Raw genomic sequence first — 24,044 nt, forward strand, 5'->3', positions numbered from 1 at the left:
CGTCATATGATCTCAGGTCAGTTTTTATCTTTACATTTGAGAATTTAAATTGATTACAGATATTCATACATATTATTTACCTATTAAATAAACATTATTATTTATTATTAGAGTTTATTTATTTATTTTATTCATCATGTGAACAACTTAAACTCACCTGTCTGAGAGGTTTTAAGGTATGATTAAAGTTTGATAATAATCATAATGGTGGTAATAGTGAGGATGATGATGATATAATTATAATTACAATGGTGATAAAGGTGTTAATAATGATTTAATGTAAAGGTGTAATGACAGGGAGCGTCCAGCAGATGGCGGTGGAGCTCTGTGCTGCAGCTCTGTGTCACACTGAAGGATGCTGGGAGGAGGAAGAGGAGGAGGAGGATGACGGTAGTAGAGGCTGCAGAGATGCTAACAGCAACGAATCACACATACACAAACTTACACACACATACTGACAGCAGCTAACTGCTGACACACACACATACACACACACACTGGGAGAGAGAGAGAGACAGGTAATCAGAGAGAGAGAGGCAGTGAGACAGGTGGAGGCTGAGGCTGTCATCACACACACACACACTCACACACACACACACACAAACACACACACACACACTCAGTGAGCTGCAGTGAGGCTAACTGGTTAGCATGCTTAGGAGAAGAGGCTAGCCTACAGACACACACATAGACACACACACACTAACACACAAAGCGATGCAGTGTCCAAAGCTTTCTATTGGACGGTGAGTGATCTACATCTGTGTGTGTGTGTGTGTGTGTGTTCAGTAAGGCCAAATGTGGGTGTGTGTCTGTGTGTGTGTTTGTGTGTGTGCTGCATGTTGGATGGTGTTTGCATGTACGGCTGTTGGTTAATGTTGGTTACCTGTGTGTTTCACGTGTCATCGTGTTTCAGGTGATCAGGAAGTTACCAACTAACTCACCAACTAACTACTAACCCTCCAAAGCCTGGATACTAATAATCACACTACTTACTATCTTCACGATCATTACTGTCATGACAACCGGAAGATGAAGTTCTGATGATGAACACGGTGATGAAGACGATGGTCACTCTTCTTCTACCATGTTTTTTGTTTACATTGTGTCTGTATCTCTGACAGGTCCGGATGTAGTCCACCCTCTGATCGACAGACAGGTCATTAAGGGGCGGAGCCTGCAGGTGGAGGTGATGTCAAAGCGAGGGGCGGGGGCACGGGGAAAGGGGGAGCGACCTGATGCCATGGCAACCCTTCAAGCAGCCAATGAGGAGCTAAGAGCCAAACTGACAGATATCCAAATAGAACTACAACAAGAGAAAAACAAGGTAAGAACTACAAATCCCATTCCTATTTGTGTCTGTTTAAAGAAGCTCTGCTGTACTCAGAGTCCTGCGTGTCCTCAGGTGAGCCGCCTGGAGAGAGAGAAGAGCCAGGAGTTGAAGGCGGAGCATCACCGAGCGACCGTCGCCGTGACGGAGCTGAAGACCAAACTCCACGAGGAGAAGCAGAAGGAGCTCGCCATAACCAGGGAGACGTTACTTCGGCAACACGAGATGGAGCTAATGAGAGTCATCAAGATCAAAGACGGCGAGATACAACGTCTGAACGGACTCGTGCTGACGCTGAGAGACGGATCCACCGACAAGGTGAGCCACCACCCCCCAGGTGTGAGGGGTAATTAAGCCCCTCCTCCTCAGGTGTGAAGGCTATTAAGCCCCTCCTCCTCAGGTGTGAGGGTTAATTAAGCTCCTCCTCCTCAGGTGTCAGGGTTAATTAGCCCCTCCTCTTCAGGTGAGAGGGGTAATTAAGCTCCTCCTCCTCAGGTGTTGAGGGATAATTAAGCTCTTTCTCCTCAGGTGTTGAGAGGTAATTAAGCTCCTCCTCCTCAGGTGTCAGGGTTAATTAGCCCCTCCTCTTCAGGTGAGAGGGGTAATTAAGCTCCTCCTCCTCAGGTGTTGAGGGATAATTAAGCTCTTTCTCTTCAGGTGTTGAGAGGTAATTAAGCTTCTCCTCCTCAGGTGTGAGGGTTAATTAAGGCCCTCCTCCTCAGGTGTGAGGGTTAATTAAGCCCCTCCTCCTCAGGTGTTGAGGGGTAATTAAGCTCTTTCTCCTCAGGTCCGTTGGGGTATTAGGCTACACATCATCAGGTGTGAGGGGTAATTAAGCTCTTTCTCCTCAGGTGTGAGGGTTAATTAAGCCCCTCCTCCTCAGGTGTTGAGGGGTAATTAAACTCTTTCCCATCAGGTCCATTGGGGTATTAGGCTGCACATCCTCAGGTGTGAGGGGTAATTAAGTCCCCTCTCCCTCAGGTGACACTGTGTTCTGTGGTTGTTCAGGTGAGGAGCGCTTTACTAGCAGAGGTGGAGGAGGCGAGGCGGAGCTGGGAGGCAGAGCGCTGTCGCCTCCAGCAGGAGGGGCAGGAGCTGCGAGGAGCAAAGCGGAGTGCTGAGGAAGCTCTGACAGCTGCTCAACAGGCCAGCCAGGCCAGAGCAGCCGAGCTCCGATCTGCTCATCACCAACACCAGGAGGAGCTGAACCGAACCAAGAGAGACTGTGAGAGAGAGATACGCCGACTGGTACGAACACACACACACACACGCATGCACACACACACACACACACACAGCAAACATGTCTGTTGTTACTTTTTTGCATCACGTAAGCAGCAGTCTGTAGAGTCGTCCGTTCAGACTGTAGAGTCGTCCTTTCAGACTGTAGAGTCGTCCGTTCAGTCTGTAGAGTCGTCCGTTCAGTCTGTAGAGTCGTCCGTTCAGTCTGTAGTCGTCCTTTCAGACTGTAGAGTCGTCCGTTCAGTCTGTAGAGTCGTCCGTTCAGTCTGTAGAGTCGTCCGTTCAGTCTGTAGTCGTCCGTTCAGTCTGTAGAGTCGTCCGTTCAGACTGTAGAGTCTTCCGTTCAGTCTTCCGTTCAGTCTGTAGAGTCGTCAGTTCAGACTGTAGAGTCGTCTGTAGAGTCGTCCTTTCAGACTGTAGAGTTGTCCTTTCAGACTGTAGAGTCGTCCTTTCAGACTGTAGAGTCGTCCGTTCAGTCTGTAGAGTCGTCCTTTCAGACTGTAGAGTCGTCCGTTCAGTCTGTAGAGTCGTCCGTTCAGTCTGTAGAGTCGTCCTTTCAGACTGTAGAGTCGTCCGTTCAGTCTGTAGAGTCGTCCTTTCAGTCTGTAGAGTCGTCCGTTCAGTCTGTAGAGTCGTCCTTTCAGACTGTAGAGTCGTCCGTTCAGTCTGTAGAGTCGTCCTTTCAGACTGTAGAGTCGTCTGTACAGTCATCAGTTCAGACTGTAGAGTCGTCTGTAGAGTCTTCCGTTCAGTCTGTAGAGTCGTCTGTAGAGTCGTCAGTTCAGACTGTAGAGTCGTCTGTAGAGTCGTCCGTTCAGACTGTGGAGTCGTCTGTAGAGTCGTCCGTTCAGACTGTGGAGTCGTCTGTAGAGTCGTCAGTTCAGACTGTAGAGTCGTCTGTAGAGTCGTCCGTTCAGACTGTGGAGTCGTCTGTAGAGTCGTCAGTTCAGACTGTGGAGTCGTCTGTAGAGTCGTCAGTTCAGACTGTAGAGTCGTCTGTAGAGTCGTCCGTTCAGACTGTGGAGTCGTCTGTAGAGTCATCAGTTCAGACTGTGGAGTCGTCTGTAGAGTCGTCAGTTCAGACTGTAGAGTCGTCTGTAGAGTCGTTCGTTTAGACTGTAGAGTCGTCTGTAGAGTCGTCCGTTCAGACTGTAGAGTCGTCTGTAGAGTCGTCAGTTCAGACTGTAGAGTCGTCTGTAGAGTCGTCAGTTCAGACTGTAGAGTCGTCTGTAGAGTCGTCCGTTCAGACTGTAGAGTCGTCTGTAGAGTCGTCAGTTCAGACTGTAGAGTCGTCTGTAGAGTCGTCAGTTCAGACTGTAGAGTCGTCTGTAGAGTCGTTCGTTTAGACTGTAGAGTCGTCTGTAGAGTCGTCCGTTCAGACTGTAGAGTCGTCAGTTCAGACTGTAGAGTCGTCTGTAGAGTCGTCAGTTCAGACTGTAGAGTCGTCTGTAGAGTCGTCCGTTCAGACTGTAGAGTTGTCTGTAGAGTCGTCAGTTCAGACTGTAGAGTCGTCTGTAGAGTCGTCCGTTCAGACTGTAGAGTCTTCCGTTCAGTCTGTAGAGTCGTCCGTTCAGTCTGTAGAGTCGTCAGTTCAGACTGTAGAGTCGTCTGTAGAGTCGTTCGTTTAGACTGTAGAGTCGTCCGTTCAGACTGTAGAGTCGTCAGTTCAGACTGTAGAGTCGTCTGTAGAGTCGTCCGTTCAGACTGTAGAGTCGTTCGTTTAGACTGTAGAGTCGTTCGTTTAGACTGTAGAGTCGTCCGTTCAGACTGTGGAGTTGTTCATTGCTCTGATGTAAAAAAATATATTTTTTGTCCATAAACTTTCTTGACATGTGGACTTCCTGTTTCCGCCTGCAGCTTCCTGTGTAAAGTTTGAAAAATGACTCACATATTTAGAATTTGTTTTGTTTTATGACTGAACAAAAAAACTGGAAGTTGATTAAAATCAGTTTTGAAAAAGACACTGGACAATTTTCAACATTCTTTAACACAAACCAGAGTACACAAAGGTTAGACTCTGAGCAGCTGGGACATGAAAATGGTTTAATAAACTGATTTTTTTTTTGTTGCATCATTGTAGTGTTATCAAGATTTTATTTTCTCGTTTACACCTTGTATTTGTCACATTTACAGTTTAAGATTGAAGCTCTTTGGTTTGAGTTGTTAAGGAAGATGTTTATGCTTGAAACACAGAAACAGACGTTTATTTTCTCCACACTGAAGAATGAATGAATCTTTATGAACACAAAACAACGAGACTGAGAGGCTCACAAAGAACAGACGGAGTCAGACACAGACTGGTACAGCAACACAATAACACACAATGAATCTACACAACGCACACTGAATTTTCATACCATAATGACTCAATCATTGAGGTAACTGTATGAAGCTTTAATGTTTTCATTATCATGAATTAGTGGACATTTACACCTCTTTTTTAGATAGAGAATAATTTAGTTACCATGGTAAGAACATTCTATAATGTTGTAATGGAACAGAGACGTTCTTCATTTCTCCAGAAAAACAAAAACAAACCTATGACTCTGCAACAGGAATATTTCTGCTCAGATTATAGAGCGCTTCAGCTCAGCTAGCTCACCGTGGTCGGCCTGGTGAACATGTTCTATGTCAACTCAGATTGATCCCAGAATGTGTCTTGTTATTTGGATCTATGTGGTTCTGGTCTGCTCCTTAGCTCAGGTCTCCTTCTTTGATTAATTAAAGTTTGGTTCAGGTAGGTTTACCTCAGGTACAAGCAGAAACCTTGGCTGCACTTCCTCATGTGTCCACTTGAGGCCGGCTCCAAGAGACATGAAAGTCACATTCAAACTCCATTCAAAAAAATGCTGTTTTTTTTACAGCCTGGAACAAAAAATAGATTTTGGTCGGGCGGGCTTGATTTCACGGTTTGTCAAGATGCTTAAGACCCGCCTCATGATGTCATTCAGGGAGATTTTATTGCAGATTAAATAAAAACAGAAAAAATAAACTGACGAGGGGAGGAAGAAACAGACTCACCTGAGCTGCAGGTTCATCTTCACCTGTTTAACATTCAAAAACTGAAACTGATCCTTCTGACCCCGCCTCTTACCTGTGTGTCTAACCCCGAAACCTAACATGTCTGCCTAACTCCGCCCCTTACCTGTCTGACTGCCCCGCCCCCTTACCTGTGTGTCTAACCCCGCCCCACATATAACCTCACCTCTGTTCCCTCTCCAACCTGTCTCTCTGTCCTTCACTTTTCTTACTCTCTATGTACCTGTCTGTCTCTCTGGACCATGTGTCCCTACCTACCTGTCTGTCCTTCCCTACCTGTCTGTCTCTCCCCACCTGTCTATCTTTCCCTACCTGTCTGTCTCTGCCCACCTGTCTGTCTCCCTTCAGATGGATGAGATAAAGCTGAAGGACAGAGCGGTCAGTGTTTTGGATAAAGCCCTCGGCCTTCAGGCTGGCCACGCCCACCGCCTCCAGCTGCAGACTCAGGCTGCCGAGCAGCAAATCGCAGTCCTGAGAGACGCCCAGAGGGCGGGGCTTACCCCTCCTGGCCAAGGCCCTAACCCCGCCCCTAACACTTCTGCTCACATTGTAAGCCCCGCCTCCTCCTGCTTGCTCTGCATGATTTAAATCTACTTCCTGTCACTGTTTGACATCTGAGTTTTATCCATGGCATCCCATCTCAAGCTCCGCCTTCTGCAGAGTCATAATGACATCATCAATCATGTGACCAATGCTTGACTAATCTAAACCATCCAAACACTCAGAACGTCATCACAAAGATGGATCCTCTTCTCCTCCGTTTCCCATAATCCTCTCATTTATGGAGTCGTTCAGCAGACAGAGTTTCTTCTTCTGCTCACAGTTGCATTAGAGAACAGAAAGTGTATACTGCCCCCTGGTGGTCAGAATTAATAAGACCATCTCTGCAGCATCTCTACATGTGAGCTGAAACTTTGAGCTGTTTCTGTACCACCAAAAATGTAAACATCACGTGTTGTTTTTTCTAAAAAGATAAACATTATCTTTCCGCGTTCTGCAGCAGTTCTGTTTGATTTTTAAAGATGAAGCCCTTGAAGGTGTGGTGCTGGTTTGCCTTGGTCAGTAGGTCAGGTGCCTCATGTTCAGAGCTCATAGTCCTCGTCACACCTGTCCCAGGTTCGACTCCCTGTCCTGATGCTGGTTAAGGCATGTCGCCCACCCTCTCTCTCTCTCTCTCTCCAAACACTTCCTGTCTCTCTGTCTCTGTCTGTCAAAGATTCCTAAAACAACGTAAAGATCAGTTGAATATTAGCACAGTTGACAGGAGACTGCTCAGGTGTTTCCTGACTCTGACTCAGGTGATGCTGTATTTGCTTGGATCTTCTTCATGTACATTTTGTAGATTCCTCCTCGTTCTGACTGTAATCATCCTGTACAGGTGTGTGCTTTTGTTGAACCTTCAAGTTTCAAACCTTCAAGTTTAAAAAGTTTGTGACCTCCATCACCTCTATAACCTGACCTCTGTCACCTCCATCACTCTATGACCTCCATCACTTCCATCACTGCCACAAAAAGCTAAACTTGTGATTTGACACAATAAGAATTTGATGTTTTAAGATAATGGAGAGCAGCCACACTACAACGACCACTGCACTTCTTTTGAAACGACCGGCACTCTTACTTTGTCTATTATAACTATGTAGCACTGCTGCTTATGCTAAACATGATCCAGAGTACATATGGTACTTCTGTTGTTCATAACACAACACATCATTGACCGTCTGTGAAGCTCTGTCATTGGACAGCTGTTGGTGAAATGCTCTTTTTTTTTTTTTCTATTTATTGCACAAAAAAAAAACATAAACATAATAGATCAATGGAAAAAACAGACAGTACATAATGATTAGTTAATTAACAAACTACATTTTGAAAGAAATGTGCTGGAGGAGCCAAATAAACCCAGAGGGGCTCGTCGAGTGGCCCTCCTAAAGAGAAACATGTAACACAGAGACATATTATTAATGTAGTCCAAACAAAAACAATAAAGCTAACAAGAACACAAACTCAATAAGGTGTAAAAGAAAGCAAAACAAGAAAGAGACAAATTAAAGAAGAGGGGGAAAAGGAAAATAAGCTCTTATGGCAGAGAATGATTATGATGGCGCGTTGGTTAACTGGCCAAGCAGGAAATGAATGGTTTGTTTTTTAAATAAGTTGAGGCTGGTGCTGTTTCTAATATGATTGGGTAAATTGTTCCAACAATGAGGTCCTCTGAATCTGATGGAGAATTGAGAAAACGATGTCCTGAAAAATGCAGAATGAAGTAAGCTGGCTGACCTTGTGTTGTAAAGATGGATTTGAGAATTGAATTGAAATATATCTTGAAAACAGACGGGGAGTAAGTTGTCGACTGATTGGAAAACAAAAATACATAACTGAAACTGGTTTAGGTGGAAGATGGGGAGAATTCGTAGTGACTGGAACAAAGGAGTAGAGCTGCTAAATCTGTTGGAGAAAGTGATCATTTTGATGAACCGCTTTTGCAGAGAAAAAGTGCAGTTGAGGTTGCTTTTGAAGGTGCTAGCCCAAACAGTGTTACAGTATGAGATGTATGGATAGATCATAGTGTAATATAAATTAAGAAGGATTTTTCTTGATAACAGATGCATTATTCTTCTGATGACTCCAATATTTTTTGCTATTTTGCCTGAGATAAGTGTTATATGATTTTTCCAGGTGAGATTTTCATCTATGAGAATTCCAAGAAATTTAGTAACAGTTACCCTTTCTAAGATATTATTGGCAATATATACATTGGGGAAAGTAAATTTGGTCTGTAGGTTTCTGGGTATAAATAACATGTATGAGCTTTTTTTGTATTGAGTGATAATAGTTTGCCTTAAACCAGGTGTCAACTTTACTTAATTCACTGTTCATTTCGGACACCAATCTTTGCCCATCACTACCAGATAGAAAAATATTGGAATCATCAGCAAACAAGATTAAAAATGCTTTCTTTGAGATCAAATACAGATCATTAATATAAATAAGAAAGAGTAAAGGACCAAGGATCGACCCTTGTGGCACCCCACAAGAAATTAAACTGTAATCAGATGAAATATTATTCCAGGTTACAAATTGCTTTCTTACTGACAAGTAACTTTTGAACCATAACAGATCTCTACCACTTAAACCATAATGAGAAAGTTTCTGCATTAGAATATCATGGTTGACTGTATCAAATGCTTTTGATAAGTCAATGAACACACCGAGAGTGATTTCCTTATTGTCAAGAGATTTAGTAATGTTGTCAAAGAGTTGGGTCAGGGCCATCTAAGTTGAATGTTTTTCTCTGAATCCATAATGATGTGTATAAAGAATATTATTGTCATTAAAATATTTAAACAAGCGGATGTAGACTAGTTTTTCCAGAACTTTAGAAAAGCATGGAAGGATAGATATCCTTGTTATGAGTTGACGCTATACAAATAAAAGTTGATTGATTGATTGATATCGGTCTGTAATTGGAAAATAGGGATGGATCATCTGCTTTGAGGAGGGGAATGACTTTAGCCCATTTTAATTGATTGGGAAATACACCAGTTTCAAGAGAAAGATTAAAAATATGAAGGATTGGTTTGGTTATGTATGGAATGCATTTTTTAAAGATTGAAGATTTCAGCTCATCATGACCTGGAGCAGTTGATTTGAGTTTGTTAACGACATCCACAAGCTCAGACTCAGTGATGGGAGATAATACAAAGGAAGAGGAGGGTCTCTTAATACCAGAGATAGATAATGAAATCTGTGACATTTTGTCTGCAAGCGAAGGACCAATATTCACAAAACAATTATTAAATTCATTGGCCTATTTCAAAAGAATCAGTAATAATTTTGTCATCCCCTTTGAATTCACTTTGAACATTAGCGTTGACAGTATTTTTATTAATAATTTCATTAATGATCTTCCATGTAGTTTTAATATCTTTCTGATAATCACAAAATTTATTTTTGTAGAACTTACGTTTAGATGACCGCAGTAAGTGATTCAATTTATTTCTGTATGTTTTGTAGTGTTTCAAAAACAGGGGTGAGGGATTAGTAAGGTAGTCCTGATACAGTTTATTCTTCTTGGCAATAGAACGCTTTAAGCTGTTTGTTAACCAGGTTTTGCTTGGGTTGGTGGACTTTTTTCTTCTTTGAAATGGAAAAGTCTCATCAAAGATCTTAAAAAATATAGCATGGAAGATGTTATACCCAAGTTGAGTGTCATGTTCATCTTCAACCACAGACCAACTGACTGCAGACAGTCTGTCAATAAATTTATTAATATTTCTGTTACTAAAATTTCTGAGAACCAACTCATTAACAAGAGTACCTTTGGCAATTGAGGGTTCAAAATAAAGGAAGGAAGATGGTCAGATAAGTCACAGCAAAAAATACCAGGAGTCCCAGAGACACAAGTGGAATTTGTAAATATATTATCAATCAGAGTTTCATTATTAGCAGTAATTCTTGTTGCTTTGGTTATAAAAGGGACAAAAGACAAGGCATTAAGATGGTCAATAAATTGTGATGATTGGCTATTTAGGAGGTTGATATTGAAATCACCCATAATATAGCATGTTTTTTTCTCGTTTGCAATCTTACCTAGAGATGCTCTTTATACCCCTTTAGTGATTTTGTCCCCACACGTCCTGTAGACATTTTTTTGTGTGTATATGTGTGTGTGTGTGTCTGTGTCGTCGTGTGTCACAGACTCAGGAGGATCGGGACACTCGCAGGTTTCAGCTGAAGATCGCCGAGCTCAGTTCGGTCGTCAGGAAGTTGGAGGATCGAAACGCTCTGCTGTCTGAAGAACGCAACGAGCTGGTACACACAAACACACACCTAACCCGGGATTCTAACCCTGACCATTAAACGGTGATAAGTATTTTTTTTGCACATTTGTAGGATTTTGTGTATTTGTAATTTGCGTACTTTCTGTGTTGTGTCTTCCCGGTGCAGCTGAAGCGCCTGCGGGAGGCGGAGTCCCAGTTTCTTCCTCTCCTCGATAAAAACAAGCGCCTGAGCCGGAAGAACGAGGAGCTCGCTCTCGCTCTGCGTCGCCTCGACAACAAGCTACGCTTCGTCACCCAGGAGAACATGGAGATGGTAACTATGGTAACCTGAAACCCTGTACTCTTGTATCCATAACACACCTAACAACACAGTCTGAGAGCTGGGTCAGTCCCAGTATAACCTGTAAACCTGCAGACCAGGACCAGTTCACCTGTAGGGTCAGTCTGTTTAAATAAAGAACTAATGAAAGAAATAATGTTATACTGAATTCTAAATTGAATTATTTCATTTGACATTTTATTATATATTTGATTATATGTGAGACTTATGAAATTATGATTGTGTTCTTTAATAACAGTACTCACAATCAGTGGTATCATCATACAGGACTATGACATCATCATACAGCAGTGTGATGTCATCAATCCAGCTGTTCTGAACTCAGCCTATTTTGTCCATTTTGAAACCTCTAGAGTTCTGCAGACAGGAAGTGACATCACTGTCATGTGACCTCAGGTGTGTTTGATGTTTCACAGAGGAGGCCGAGCTCTCTGAACGACCTGGATCGCAGCCACTCCTCCAGTTACCATGGTTACAGCCAGGACGACAGCGAGATGGAGTTTCTGCGCTTACAAGTCCTGGAGCAGCAACACATCATCGAAGACCTTTCCAAGGTGCAAACACCGCGAGGAAATACTGCAAATACTTCAAACACTGCAACGATACTGCAAATACTTCAAACACTGCAACGATACTGCAAATACTTCTTCAATTACTGCAGTGCTACATGTAGCCTACTGCTAACACCACTCTAAATATTGCTAACACTTCTACTAATAAAGCTACGACTTCAGATACTTTAATGAATGCAGTACGTCTACTACAAAAGCATATCATTGAAATGGTTTCTGAATTGCTAAATCTAAAATAGCAGGAGGATTAGGCTACTTGATTCGAGTAAAGAAAGTGAAGTTAAAGTAAAACGGTTTGTGCTTTCAGGCTCTTGAGACGGCCGGTTATGTGAAGAATGTTATTGTAAGTATTTAATCAGCTGTACTCCCACTGCTGTCATGAGCCTACTTTGTTTTTTACTCTGTACTTTGATCAGTTCGTCCATCGGTGTGATACGTAACAGCAAACAGTGTGTGCAGGAATACCAGAAATAGTGGGAGGAGACCAAACACAGAGCTAACAGAGACACACAGCTAACAGAGACACTAAGCTAACAGAGACACACAGCTAACAGAGACACACAGCTAACAGAGACACACAGCTAACAGAGACACTAAGCTAACAAAGACACACAGCTAACAGAGTCACACAGCTAACAGAGACACTAAGCTAACAAAGACACACAGCTAACAGAGTCACACAGCTAACAGAGACACTAAGCTAACAGAGACACACAGCTAACAGAGACACACAGCTAACAGAGTCACACAGCTAACAGAGACACTAAGCTAACAGAGACACACAGCTAACAGAGACACACAAGCTAACAGAGACACACAGCTAACAGAGACACACAGCTAACAGAGACACAGTCACACACTCACATCACTCTACAACACAAACAAAGTCATGTAACATGAATCCACCTGAAGATAAAGTAGAATCGTAAAGTTTTATAACTGTCTGATGAATATAGTGCTGTAAATATTATGAATCTGATGTTTACTGGTGTTGCTGTGTTGCTCAGGAGAGAGACATGTTGTTGAGATACAGACGGCAGGACTCTGTGAGGAGGAAACGAACCATCCGAGCCTGCAGGGTGAGAACAACAGCTGCTTTTACTACTATAGACAATATGATATGAAATACTAGTATTTGTGATTTGATGAGTAACCTACTGTGAGTACCTTATTGTTAGACCCGAGGTGTGTGTGCTGGAGGCTACGACACTGCTGTTTACTGTGTGTGTGCGTGTGTGTGTGTGTGTGTGTGTGTGTTTATGTGTTTTGTGTGTGTGTAGGTCATTGAGACGTTCTATGGTTATGATGAGGAAGCCTCGATGGACTCTGATGGATCGTCTCTTTCATTTCACACTGACAGAACTCCAGATACTGAACCGGAGGAGGTACACACACACACACACACACACAAACGCACACAAACGCACACAATCGCGATCCACACAAATAGGTTATAATGCAAAGACTACACAGTTCACTTCTCCAGTGTTTAGACTGTGTCATTATTGTAGAAATTGATATTTATGTTGGAAGCTAACGCTATGCTTTGGTTGTACGACTGCACACACTCAAACAGTGAGAGCAGAGCCGCGAGCATCTGAAATAACCATGGCAACAGCAGCCTGCCTGTTTGCTGTGTCTTCACCCTCCTTTAACATCAAGATGTGTTGACATTCCACCATGGCTTTCATACAGTCGTACAGTGTATGCGCGCCTTTACTGGTCTGACTTGTTTGTGTGTCTCAGGTGTGTGTGCGTGAGGACGGGGAGCTCCGTTACCGCCAGCTGACTCAGGAGTATCAGGCACTGCAGCGAGCGTACGCCCTGCTGACGGAGACGAGCGGAGGGAACTACGACCCCGAGAAGGAGATCAAAGTGAGCCTGCCTCTGAGCAAGGCAGCGGGTTGATGGTTGTGTTCTGTGTACAGGACGAGGCAGCGGGTTGATGGTTGTGTTCTGTGTACAGGACGAGGCAGCGGGTTGATGGTTGTGTTCTGTGTACAGGACGAGGCAGCGGGTTGATGGTTGTGTTCTGTGTTTCAGACCAGAGAGCAGCTGCTGAGTGAAATCAGTCGATATGAGTGCAGAGTTGCAGATTTGGAGTCAGCTCTGAAACAACAAGGACTGGTAACGTCACATACACACACACACACACACACACACACACACACACAGAATTATGTTACCACAGTAGCTATATAAACATGTGCAGCATTTCTTCAATTATCTGTGTCCATGGTTAAAACGCTGACGTGAGCGAGGAAATGTAGAACAGAGCGTCCACATCATTATCCACAGAAAAAAAAAACAATCAGAGTCCAGAGTTGATACTAAAACTATGACATCATCATCCATGATTTTATGACACTGTTTGTTTACATGAGAGACTTATCTGTGACATCACAATCCCAGCTGATCAGCTGTATCTCTCTTTCCATCTCTGTCTGTCTCCACCTCTCTCTCTCTCTACCTGTCTGTCTCCACCTCTCTCTCTCTACCTGTCTGTCTCCACCTCTCTCTCTCTCTCTACCTGTCTGTCTCCACCTCTCTCTCTCTACATGTCTGTCTCCACCTCTCTTCCTGTCTGTCTCCACCTCTCTCTCTCTACCTGTCTGTCTCCACCTCTCTCTCTCTACCTGTCTGTCTCCACCTCTCTCTCTTTACCTGTCTGTCTCTCAGGATGTGAAGTGGGTGGAGGAGAAGCAGGCGCTGTATCAGAGGAATCAGGAGCTGGTGGAGAAGGTGTTTTAAATTATTATTAGATTATATAAACATCTACAACGACACTATCACTATGACAACTTGACTCTGACTCTGTGTACATGTTAACCTTTGACCTGTGTACCTGTGTTACGGCTCAGGTGCGTCAGATGGAAGGTGAAGACCTGCGTCTGAAAAATGACATTCAGGATGTCAGAGATCAGAACGAGCTGCTGGAGTTTCGTATTTTAGAGCTTGAGGTAAAAAAAATAACAAATAAAACAAATAACAACAACAACGGTCACGAGACAAAACAGTAACACTGACTTTCTCTCTGTTTCCATGGTAACCATTGTAGGAGAGGGAGAGACGCTCACCTGCCATTAGCTTCAATCATTACCTTTTCCCAGAAGGCCTCAGTCCTCTGCAGATCTACTGCGAGGCCGAGGGAGTCACTGTGAGTAACAGCACACCTGACTGAAACACATGAGATTCACCTGAGCACACCTCTAGACTCACCTGAGTTAGAGACCTGTAGACTCACCTGAGTGAAACACCTGTAGACTCACCTGAGCACACCTGTAGCCTCACCTGAGTTAGAGACCTGTAGACTCACCTGAGTGAAACACCTGTAGCCTCACCTGAGTGAAACACCTGTAGCCTCACCTGAGTTAGAGAGCTGTAGACTCACCTGAGTTAGAGACCTGTAGACTCACCTGAGCACACCTCTAGACTCACCTGAGTTAGAGACCTGTAGACTCACCTGAGTGAAACACCTGTAGCCTCACCTGAGTGAAACACCTGTAGCCTCACCTGAGTTAGAGACCTGTAGACTCACCTGAGTGAAACACCTGTAGACTCACCTGAGTGAAACACCTGTAGCCTCACCTGAGTGAAACACCTGTAGCCTCACCTGAGTTAGAGACCTGTAGACTCACCTGAGTTAGAGACCTGTAGACTCACCTGAGCACACCTGTGGCCTCACCTGAGTTAGAGACCTGTAGACTCACCTGAGTTAGAAACCTGTAGACTCACCTGAGTAACAGACCTGTAGACTCACCTGAGCACACCTGTAGACTCACCTGTGCACACCTGTAGACCCACTTGAGTAACAGGCCTGTAGACTCACCTGTGCACATCTGAGACTCACCTGAGTGAAACACCTGTAGCCTCACCTATAGACTCACCTGAGCACACCTGTAGACTCACCTGAGCACACCTGTAGACTCACCTGAGCACACCTGTCTGATTGATGACATGACTTCCTGTTGATGTTCGGTGACGTTTGTTCCTCAGGAGATTGTGATCAGTGAGCTGATGAAGAAGCTCGACATTCTGGGAGATAACGCCGTAAGTGTATGTTCAATTTCTTTTGTACATGTTTGTGTTTCAAATAAAGTTTAAATACTGCTGTGCATGTTGTTGACGTGTTGTTGACGTGTGGTTGACATGTTGTTGACGTGTTGTTGACGTGTTGTTGTTGTCGATGTGTTGTTGACATGTTGTTGACATAATGTTGACGTGTTGTTGACGTGTTGTTGACGTGTTGTTGTTGTTGACATGTTGACATGTTGACGTGTTGTTGACATGTTGTTTACACCATTTTGTTGAAATGTTGTTGAAGTGTCGTCGTCATGTTGACTTGTTGTTGGCTATTGGTTGATGTGTTGTCGACCTGTTGTTGTTGACATATTGTTCACATGTTGTTGATGTTGTCGTTGAAGTGTCGTTGACCTGTTGTCGTGTTCTCTGCAGAATCTGTCCAATGAGGAGCAGGTGGTGGTGATTCATGCCAGAACTGTGCTCACTCTAGCAGAGAAGGTAACAGACACACCTGAACACATCTGCACACACTCCTGAACATAAACCTGATTACACCTGCTCAGAGCCACAGCTTCCTCTAGACCTCCCTGACGCCCAGACTGCTGTCCCCACCCACACCCTGATGACAGCCCCCCACCCGTCACCCCCTACCACCTAGTCAGCAGCAGCCGGCTCCTGCTGAAACCACTTCCTGTAGCCTCTCGTTTCTCCACATACTCACCTAGCAGTTGATCACAATCTGTCCTCCATCACGTTCTCTGACTCACTGCTCAGCGCCCCCCCCCCCCCCCCCCCGCTCCGTCCACGCCCCCTGACTCTCTGCACCTCTCTGTCTGTCTCTTCCTGTCTGTCTCTTCCTGTCTGTCCATCTGGACCTGTCTGTGTGCTCAGTGGTTGGAGTCCATCGAGGTGACCAAGTCGGCTCTGCAGCAGAAGATGTTGGACATCGAGAGTGAGAAGGTAAAACAAAAACACTGCAGTGATGGATGACAGTCTCAGAAACATCCTCCTCTTATGTTTCATGTTTTTGTGTTTTATGAGTTTATTTGATTAGGATGTTTTTAAAGATCAGTGATGAAAAAAGTGTTTGAGGTAGAACTGAAACAAACAAACTGCAGCTTTGTTCAGTGTGTTTGTTAGAGTCACACCTGAACCTCTAATAGTGACCCCTGACCTCTGAGTGTTGGATTTAGGATCTTGTGTACCTGTTGTTGTTGTTGACTTGTTTACCTGTTGTACCTGTGTTTGGTTTCAGGACCGCTTCAGTAAACAGAAGGGTTACCTGGACGAGGAGCTGGACTACAGGAAGCAGTCGATGGATCAGGCACACAAGGTCAGAGAGCGGAGACAACAAAAAGGAAAAGAAACACGGTTTTGGTTTTTGAAATAATTAATAATAATAAGAAGAAGAAGAATAATTAATAATAAGTGCTTTTTGTGATCACATCAAAACCCGTTTCTCACAGAGGATCCTGGAGCTGGAGGCCATGCTGTTTGAAGCTCTGCAGCAGGAGGAGGGGCTTAAGATGGAGGAGGGTCGCCTGTCGGAAACGCTGACGGAGGATGAGAGGGAGGGGCTTAGGAGAGCAATGGACCAATGGAAACGAACGTTGATGTTTGAGCTGAGAGAGAGAGACGCCCAGATCCTCCGAGAGAGGATGGACCTCCTGCAACTCATGCAACAGGTAAATATGTAAACAACAGGTAAACATGTAAACAACATGTAAACAACATGTAAACATGTAAACAACATGTAAACAACAAGTAAACATGAAAACAACAGGTAAAATGTAAACAACAGGTAAACATGAAAACAACACATAAACATGTAAACAACATGTAAACAACAAGTAAACATGTAAACAACATGTGAACAACATGTAAACAACAGGTAAACATGAAAACAACAGGTAAACATGTAAACAACAGGTAAACATGTAAACAACATGTAAACAACAGGTAAACATGTACACAACAGGTAAACAACATTTAAACAACAGGTAAACATGTAAACATACAAATATACTTTAATTGTTTCAGTTTAATTTATAATTGTGTGTTTGCATGGGCTTGTGTGTGTTGTTTGCGTGTGTGCGTGTGTGTGTGTGTGTGTGTGTGTGTGTGTTGTGTGTGTGTGTGTGTGTGTGCGCGTGTGTGTTGTTTGTATGTGTGTGTGTGTGTGTGTGTGTGTGTGTGTGTGTGTGTGTGTGTGTGTGTGTGTGTGTGTGTGTGTGTGTGTGTGTGTGTGTGTGTGTGTGTGTGTTGTGTGTGTGTGTGCGTGTGTGTTGTGTGTGTGTGTGTGTGTGTGTGTGTGTGTGTGTGTGTGTGTGTGTGTGTGTGTGTGTGTGTGTGTGTAACAGAGGAACAAGGACCTGGAGGAGTTTATTGAAGCACAGAAGCGACAGATTAAAGAGCTGGAGGAGAAGGTAACTCTACTGGACTGATAGGGTCATCACTGCACTCCATTACCATGGCAACACATCTACACTTGTTTTTATGACCTCCACCTGACACTTTAATCTTTTGTCTTTCAGTTTCTGTTCCTGTTTTTATTTTTCTCTTTGGCATTCATCCTGTGGTCCTAACAACAGCAGGTGAGTCAAACAGGATTCAGGTAACTGTGCACACCGAGACCTGTTGTTGTTGTTTATTATTTATTATTATTTATTGTGTACAAGTGAAATCCAGGTACACAGGGTTTCACCCAAGTACAGACAGGTACAGCTGTTAAAAATACAGGTGTTTTGGTTCAGGTGTTGACAGTACAGGTGTTTGACAGTACAGGTGTTGACAGTACAGGTGTTTTGGTCCAGGTGTTTTGGTACAGATGTTGACAGTACAGGTGTTTTGGTACAGGTGTTGACAGTACAGATGTTGACAGTACAGGTGTTGACAGTACAGGTGTTTTGGTCCAGGTGTTTTGGTACAGATGTTGACAGTACAGATGTTGACAGTACAGGTGCTTTGGTACAGATGTTGACAGTACAGGTGTTTTGGTACAGATGTTGACAGTACAGGTGTTTTGGTACAGGTGTTGACAGTACAGGTGTTAATGATGTGTTGTGTGTTCCAGAGTCCACAGGCCTCCACAGTCCAGCGGCTGAAATCCCGGCGCTCCGGCTCCTTCAGGATCAGACCAAAGGATCACAGGACTTAGAAGGTTTCAGGGTTAAAAAAAACCAGCAGCAGACTGACCTATGACCCACCTCTGGCTGCTGTCGGCCAATCAGAGGAGACCCAGGCCTTCGGCCGACTCTGGAAGTTCACCGTCACAGAAGTAGAATGAAGACCAGAGAGTGGTTTCCATGGCAACACAACAGATGACCGTTGTCATTGAGAGAAGCGAAGACTGTACCTGGGTACCATGCTAACTAGCCCGTTAGCTACTTTTAGCTGCTCCTGAGATGTAGCCAACCAACACGTCGTGGCCTGCTGGGCTAAAATGGTGCTAACTTCACACAGCGTCAGCTCGGCTAGCTTGTGTTTTATCAATGCTAGCTAAGTTAGCTGAGTTTGCACAGTCGACTCCGCTGGTGGACTTCAGTGTTGAAGCGGTGTAAATGGATAAACTGACTCGTTTGAGCTGGAGGGACAGTTTGGTTGAAACATCAGAATCTGGTTTTCTCCTTCTTGTCTGCTCGGGGATAAGTTCAGATCAACTTAACTTAAATCCGATTGGCTGTAGAGAGCTCCAGCTGTACTCATGGACCTACGGTTACCATTAGTAACCACGATGTAACTGAATCATCCCGGGGACCAAAAAGTAACCAAGGGCCGACGTCTTCATTAGGAGGTGTGATGGAGGTCAGAGGTCAGAGCTGCTACAAGAAAAAGCACTGTAGAGACAAAGCATGAAGTTTGATTTTAAAAAGTCTGAAACTGTTTTAAACCCGGTTCAGTTTTTTTTTTACCTGGTTTATTTCTTAACCTGGTTTTACTATCCCGAGACCTAAACTGGAGCGGATCAGAACGAGGAGAGATTTCACAGGAAGGTTCGTCAGCAACAAAACAAAACCTTTACATATATTATATCATAGTATATTATATTATATTATATTATATGAGCACTCTTTATTGTCCTCACTGGAGTGGATAAGAGTAAACGTGGAGTAAAGAGAAAGTGTTTGATTTTGTCTGTGTGGATTTCTTTCCCTGTCGGTGTTAAAACTGAAGCAGCTTCAGAAAAACCCGATGAATCCGTTGACGTTTTAAAAACTGTTGTTATTTTATTATTCAGATGATATTTTTCTATCTGCTGCGAGTCTGTGTCAGTGAACATCTGAAGAGTCGACACTTCGATTACAGATTAAAAATGGTGGAAATGAGTCTGAAGACGACGCTGTGTCTGTGTTCTTTTTGTTGTTGTGAGTGAAGGGCGGGTCGGTTGCATGTCCTCTCACCACCTGCAGAGGGCGCCAACAACCCAGATCCGTCACAGTGCAGAGGTCTGTACTAGGAAGCAGGTTATCTCAAGTCGCACATCTTCACGAAGCCGACATCAGAGGTCCCACTGAGCGCTCACAAACAGCTGGGTATCAACTCAGAGTTTATGAACACAGATCTTCGTTTTACACAAACTCTGAGAAAACTGATGTTTGAAAGATAAGAGAAATATATTTCACCTACAGCTGCAGCTTTCTCTTCTTTTCACATGTTTCTTTAATGTGTTTTTTTTTTACGTCAGTGATGGAGAGGTATCTGAACCCTCGTCTGCACCTCGTTTTATTACTGTCGGATAGTCACCGTAAAACATGCAGGCTTCACTTTGACAGGAAGTTACAGACTGTCACACTCCACTGACTGTGACAGAGTGTGTGTGTGTGTGTGTGTGATGACATAAACTGAATGTGACAGACAAAGAAATCCAGTTCAGTCCTCACCATCTTCAGAGCTGCTTCAGCAGTAATGAGCACTGACCTGTGTGTGTGTGTGTGTGTGTGTGTGTGTGTGTGGACCCCTGCTGTGCACTTCATTGTGTTCATGTGACCTGAAACATTCTTCGCTGGGATGTCACATGATAATTTGTCATCATCTTCCTCTTTATCAAATTTCTGTGCTCAGACCGATTCTTTTCACCCTAAATATGCGTCCTCTCGGTTATATTGTGAAGAAACACTCCATTAACTTTCATCGTTATGCAGATGATACTCAGCTATACGTATCAATGAAGCCTGATTAAACCAAACAGTTATGTAAACTAGAAGCGTTGCATTAGGACCTGAACCACAGTAGCACCACTGTGTAGAATGTAGGAGTTCTATTAGATCAAGACATGTCCTTTAACTCTCATATAAAACAAATTTCAAGAACAGCCTATTTTCACCTTCAAAACATCTCTAAAGTCGGGCATATCCTGTTGCAAAACGATGCATGATGTCACTCAGGCTTCATTCATTAATATTTACAGTCTATGGTGCTAACTAGGAGTTAGGAACTAGGTTACTCCTGTATTGGCTTCTCTGCACTAGCTCCCTATAAAATCTCCAATAGAATTTAAAATCCTTCTTCTGAATGGTCAGGCACCATCTCATCTTAAAGAGCTTGTAGTGCCGTACCACCCTTTGAAAACATTATGCTCCCAGAGTTCAGGCCTTCTCGTGGTACCTACAGTCTCTAAATGTACTACGGGAGGTAGAGCCTTCAGTTATCAGGCCTGCTTGTGGTACCCACAGTCTCTAAATGTACTACGGGAGGTAGAGCCTTCAGTTATCAGGCCTGCTTGTGGTACCCACAGTCTCTAAATGTACTGTGGGAGGTAGAGCCTTCAGTTATCAGGCCTGCTTGTGGTACCTATGGTCTCTAAATGTACTATGGGAGGTAGAGCCTTCAGTACCTACAGTCACTAAATGTACAATGGGAGGTCGAGCCTTCAGTTATCAGGCCTGCTCGTGGTACCTGCAGTCTCTAAATGTACTACGGGAGGTAGAGCCTTCAGTTGTCAGGCCCGCTCGTGGTACCTGCAGTCTCTAAATGTACTACGGGAGGTAGAGCCTTCAGTTATCAGGCCTGCTTGTGGTACCTATGGTCTCTAAATGTACTATGGGAGGTAGAGCCTTCAGTACCTACAGTCACTAAATGTACAATGGGAGGTCGAGCCTTCAGTTATCAGGCCTGCTCGTGGTACCTGCAGTCTCTAAATGTACTACGGGAGGTAGAGCCTTCAGTTGTCAGGCCCGCTCGTGGTACCTGCAGTCTCTAAATGTACTATGGGAGGTAGAGCCTTCAGTTATCGGGCCCGCTCGTGGTACCTACAGTCTCTAAATGTACTACGGGAGGTAGAGCCTTCAGTTATCAGGCCTGCTCGTGGTACCTACGCTCTCTAAATGTACTACGGGAGGTAGAGCCTTCAGTTATCAGGCCTGCTCGTGGTACCTACAGTCTCTAAATGTACTACGGGAGGTAGAGCCTTCAGTTATCGGGCCTGCTCGTGGTACCTACAGTCTCTAAATGTACTACGGGAGGTAGAGCCTTCAGTTATCGGGCCCGCTCGTGGTACCTACGGTCTCTAAATGTACTATGGGAGGTAGAGCCTTCAGTTATCGGGCCCGCTCGTGGTACCTACGGTCTCTAAATGTACTATGGGAGGTAGAGCCTTCAGTTATCGGGCCCGCTCGTGGTACCTACTGTCTCTAAATGTACTATGGGAGGTAGAGCCTTCAGTTATCGGGCCTGCTCGTGGTACCTACAGTCTCTAAATGTACTATGGGAGGTAGAGCCTTCAGTAATCATTCCTGCTCGTGGTACCTACGGTCTCTAAATGTACTATGGGAGGTAGAGCCTTCAGTTATCGGGCCCGCTCGTGGTACCTACTGTCTCTAAATGTACTATGGGAGGTAGAGCCTTCAGTTATCGGGCCTGCTCGTGGTACCTACGGTCTCTAAATGTAGTATGGGAGGTAGAGCCTTCAGTAATCATTCCTGCTCGTGGTACCTACGGTCTCTAAATGTACTATGGGAGGTAGAGCCTTCAGTTATCAGGCCCCTGCTTTTTGGAATCATCTACCAGTCAGTGTCTGGGAGGCAGACCCACTCTGTACTTTTAAGAATAGACTTCAAACATTCCTTTTTGATAAAGCTTATAGCTAGGGCTGGCGCAGGCTTAGACCAGCTCCTAGTTATGCTGCTATAGGCTTAGACTGCAGCAGGAACTTCAATCAGTCTCAGCAGAGACTGGATGTTCTTCAATGAGTCTATTTCTGTTTGTGCTGCTCTCCTCCTCCTCCTCCTCCCACTGATCAACTCTTCTCAGTCTCATTTCGAGGTCACAGTCTGCCCTCCTCCGTGGCCTCCTTTTTTCCTCCTCCAGCGAGTCCATTCATTAATCCCCCGAAGTCTACACACAACCCTCATCCTCCTCCTCGTCTTCCTCATCATCGTCAACTCCCTCCTCCTCCTCCTCCTCCGCCTCTTCTTCCTTGTCCTGTCTGCTCTCAGATCAGAGAGTCCATGATGTCTGACAGGAGGAGTTCTCAGGACGATGACTGCTCCTCGCTCCTCTCTCGGCTCGGCTCCGACTCTCCTCGTCCGCGGATGAAGTATGGCGGGATGTTCTGCAGCGTCGAAGGAGCGTTTGAGAATAAAACTTTGAACTTTGAATCGTTCAGTCCGCAAACTCAGCGACGCAGAGCTGCTCGGACGCGGAGCGACGGCAACGATGGAGGGGCGGCAGGAGGACGAGGAGAAGGACAGACGATGGTGTTTTCCTCTGGACACGCCCGGGAGAACTACGGCAAGAGAGAGGTTGAAAAAATTTACTGAACTTAGTTTCCAAAAGACAGTTTGTGACTTATTGATGAAATTGTTTCATGAGTGAAGAAGAAAATAATTACAAGAATTAATTTGATCATTGATTTGATCATCAATCAATCTGTCTGTCCGTCTACCTGTCTTTACACACACAAACACTCTCTCTATATATTAAGTTCTTTCTGATTTAGTAAATATAATTAATAAATTGGTAATTAATGAAATTGGTTAAAACAAATCATCAGTTAATTCATTCATTCATTAAAAAAAATGTAATAATTTTTATCGATGAGTCAGGAACTTCTGAGTAAAATCTATCCCTCCTCACCCAACCTCCTCCTCAGGGGGGCGTGGTCTGTTTCCTGACGACAGAGAGAGCCAATCAGCTGTCCAGAATGTAAAACACTTCCGGGGTGTATTTCAAATTAAAAGCATGATTGATGTTAACTTTAGAAATAATAAAAAGAGGTAATCAAGATTTCATATTTATTGACAAGAGTTCCTTCATGTGAAAGAATTATGATGACATCAAAAAATATTTTTGAGTAATTTTTTTTTTTTATCGTTTTCCTTTTTAATTCATTACATTCATCTGATTTATTTATTTTTGTATTTTGAAGGAGTTACTTTGTGTCACTCACAAATATTTCTTACGATTTTCACTTTTTTGATAACCAAATAATGAATTGATTATTGTAGAAAATAATCAGAGTAAATATGGGTATAATTATAGCTGAATCTGCTATAGGCTATTATTCTGAATAAATGCTGTCTGTGTATAACAGAGAACTCTGACTATGGGGTATTAGTAGCCTACTCTGTGTGTGAAGTATTGGTAGCATACTCTGAATCACTTCTTTTTTCTTTTAAAACCAAAATCTGTTTTAACAGAACGAGAAAAAAGTTATCTGTGTACAATAATGATCGTCCAGAGGCTTTTATTTTGGAGGCCAACACCGGAAGCATCGGTGA

At 43.9% G+C, this 24,044-nt stretch overlaps 1 protein-coding gene across 5 annotated transcripts; it reads left to right on the forward strand.

The window, feature by feature from the left end:
* Nucleotides 1–354: 354 nt before the first annotated feature.
* Nucleotides 355–18,541, forward strand: jakmip3 (Janus kinase and microtubule interacting protein 3). 5 transcript variants are annotated; one of them, XM_061027691.1, is made up of 24 exons: nt 355–746; nt 1,125–1,327; nt 1,406–1,648; nt 2,339–2,578; nt 5,960–6,160; nt 10,310–10,423; nt 10,559–10,714; nt 11,149–11,286; nt 11,612–11,647; nt 12,312–12,383; nt 12,585–12,689; nt 13,051–13,179; nt 13,348–13,431; nt 13,984–14,046; nt 14,166–14,264; nt 14,363–14,461; nt 15,301–15,360; nt 15,760–15,825; nt 16,219–16,287; nt 16,583–16,660; nt 16,794–17,012; nt 17,688–17,753; nt 17,862–17,921; nt 18,401–18,541. In XM_061027691.1, the coding sequence occupies exons 2-23, from the start codon at nt 1,193–1,195 to the stop codon at nt 17,910–17,912; spliced, it is 2,523 nt and encodes an 840-aa protein (XP_060883674.1). In that variant the 5' UTR covers nt 355–746; nt 1,125–1,192; the 3' UTR covers nt 17,913–17,921; nt 18,401–18,541. The 5 variants fall into 5 exon arrangements, with proteins under 5 accessions (XP_060883674.1, XP_060883675.1, XP_060883676.1 ...); XM_061027692.1 differs by having other exon boundaries at nt 15,301–15,354; XM_061027693.1 differs by having other exon boundaries at nt 10,559–10,705.
* The last annotated feature ends 5,503 nt before the right edge of the window (nt 18,542–24,044 follow it).

Source organism: Labrus mixtus, chromosome 21, assembly GCF_963584025.1.
Source record: "Labrus mixtus chromosome 21, fLabMix1.1, whole genome shotgun sequence".
Classification (NCBI taxonomy): domain Eukaryota; kingdom Metazoa; phylum Chordata; class Actinopteri; order Labriformes; family Labridae; genus Labrus; species Labrus mixtus.

Coding starts and splice junctions, on each gene's coding strand:
- jakmip3 (XM_061027691.1), top strand. CDS start 1,193: ATGTCAAAGCGAGGGGCGGGGGCACGGGGAAAGGGGGAGCGACCTGAT. Junction 2,579..5,959: donor AGAGAGAGATACGCCGACTG/GTACGAACACAC, acceptor GTCTCCCTTCAG/ATGGATGAGATAAAGCTGAA. Junction 17,013..17,687: donor TCCTGCAACTCATGCAACAG/GTAAATATGTAA, acceptor TGTGTGTAACAG/AGGAACAAGGACCTGGAGGA.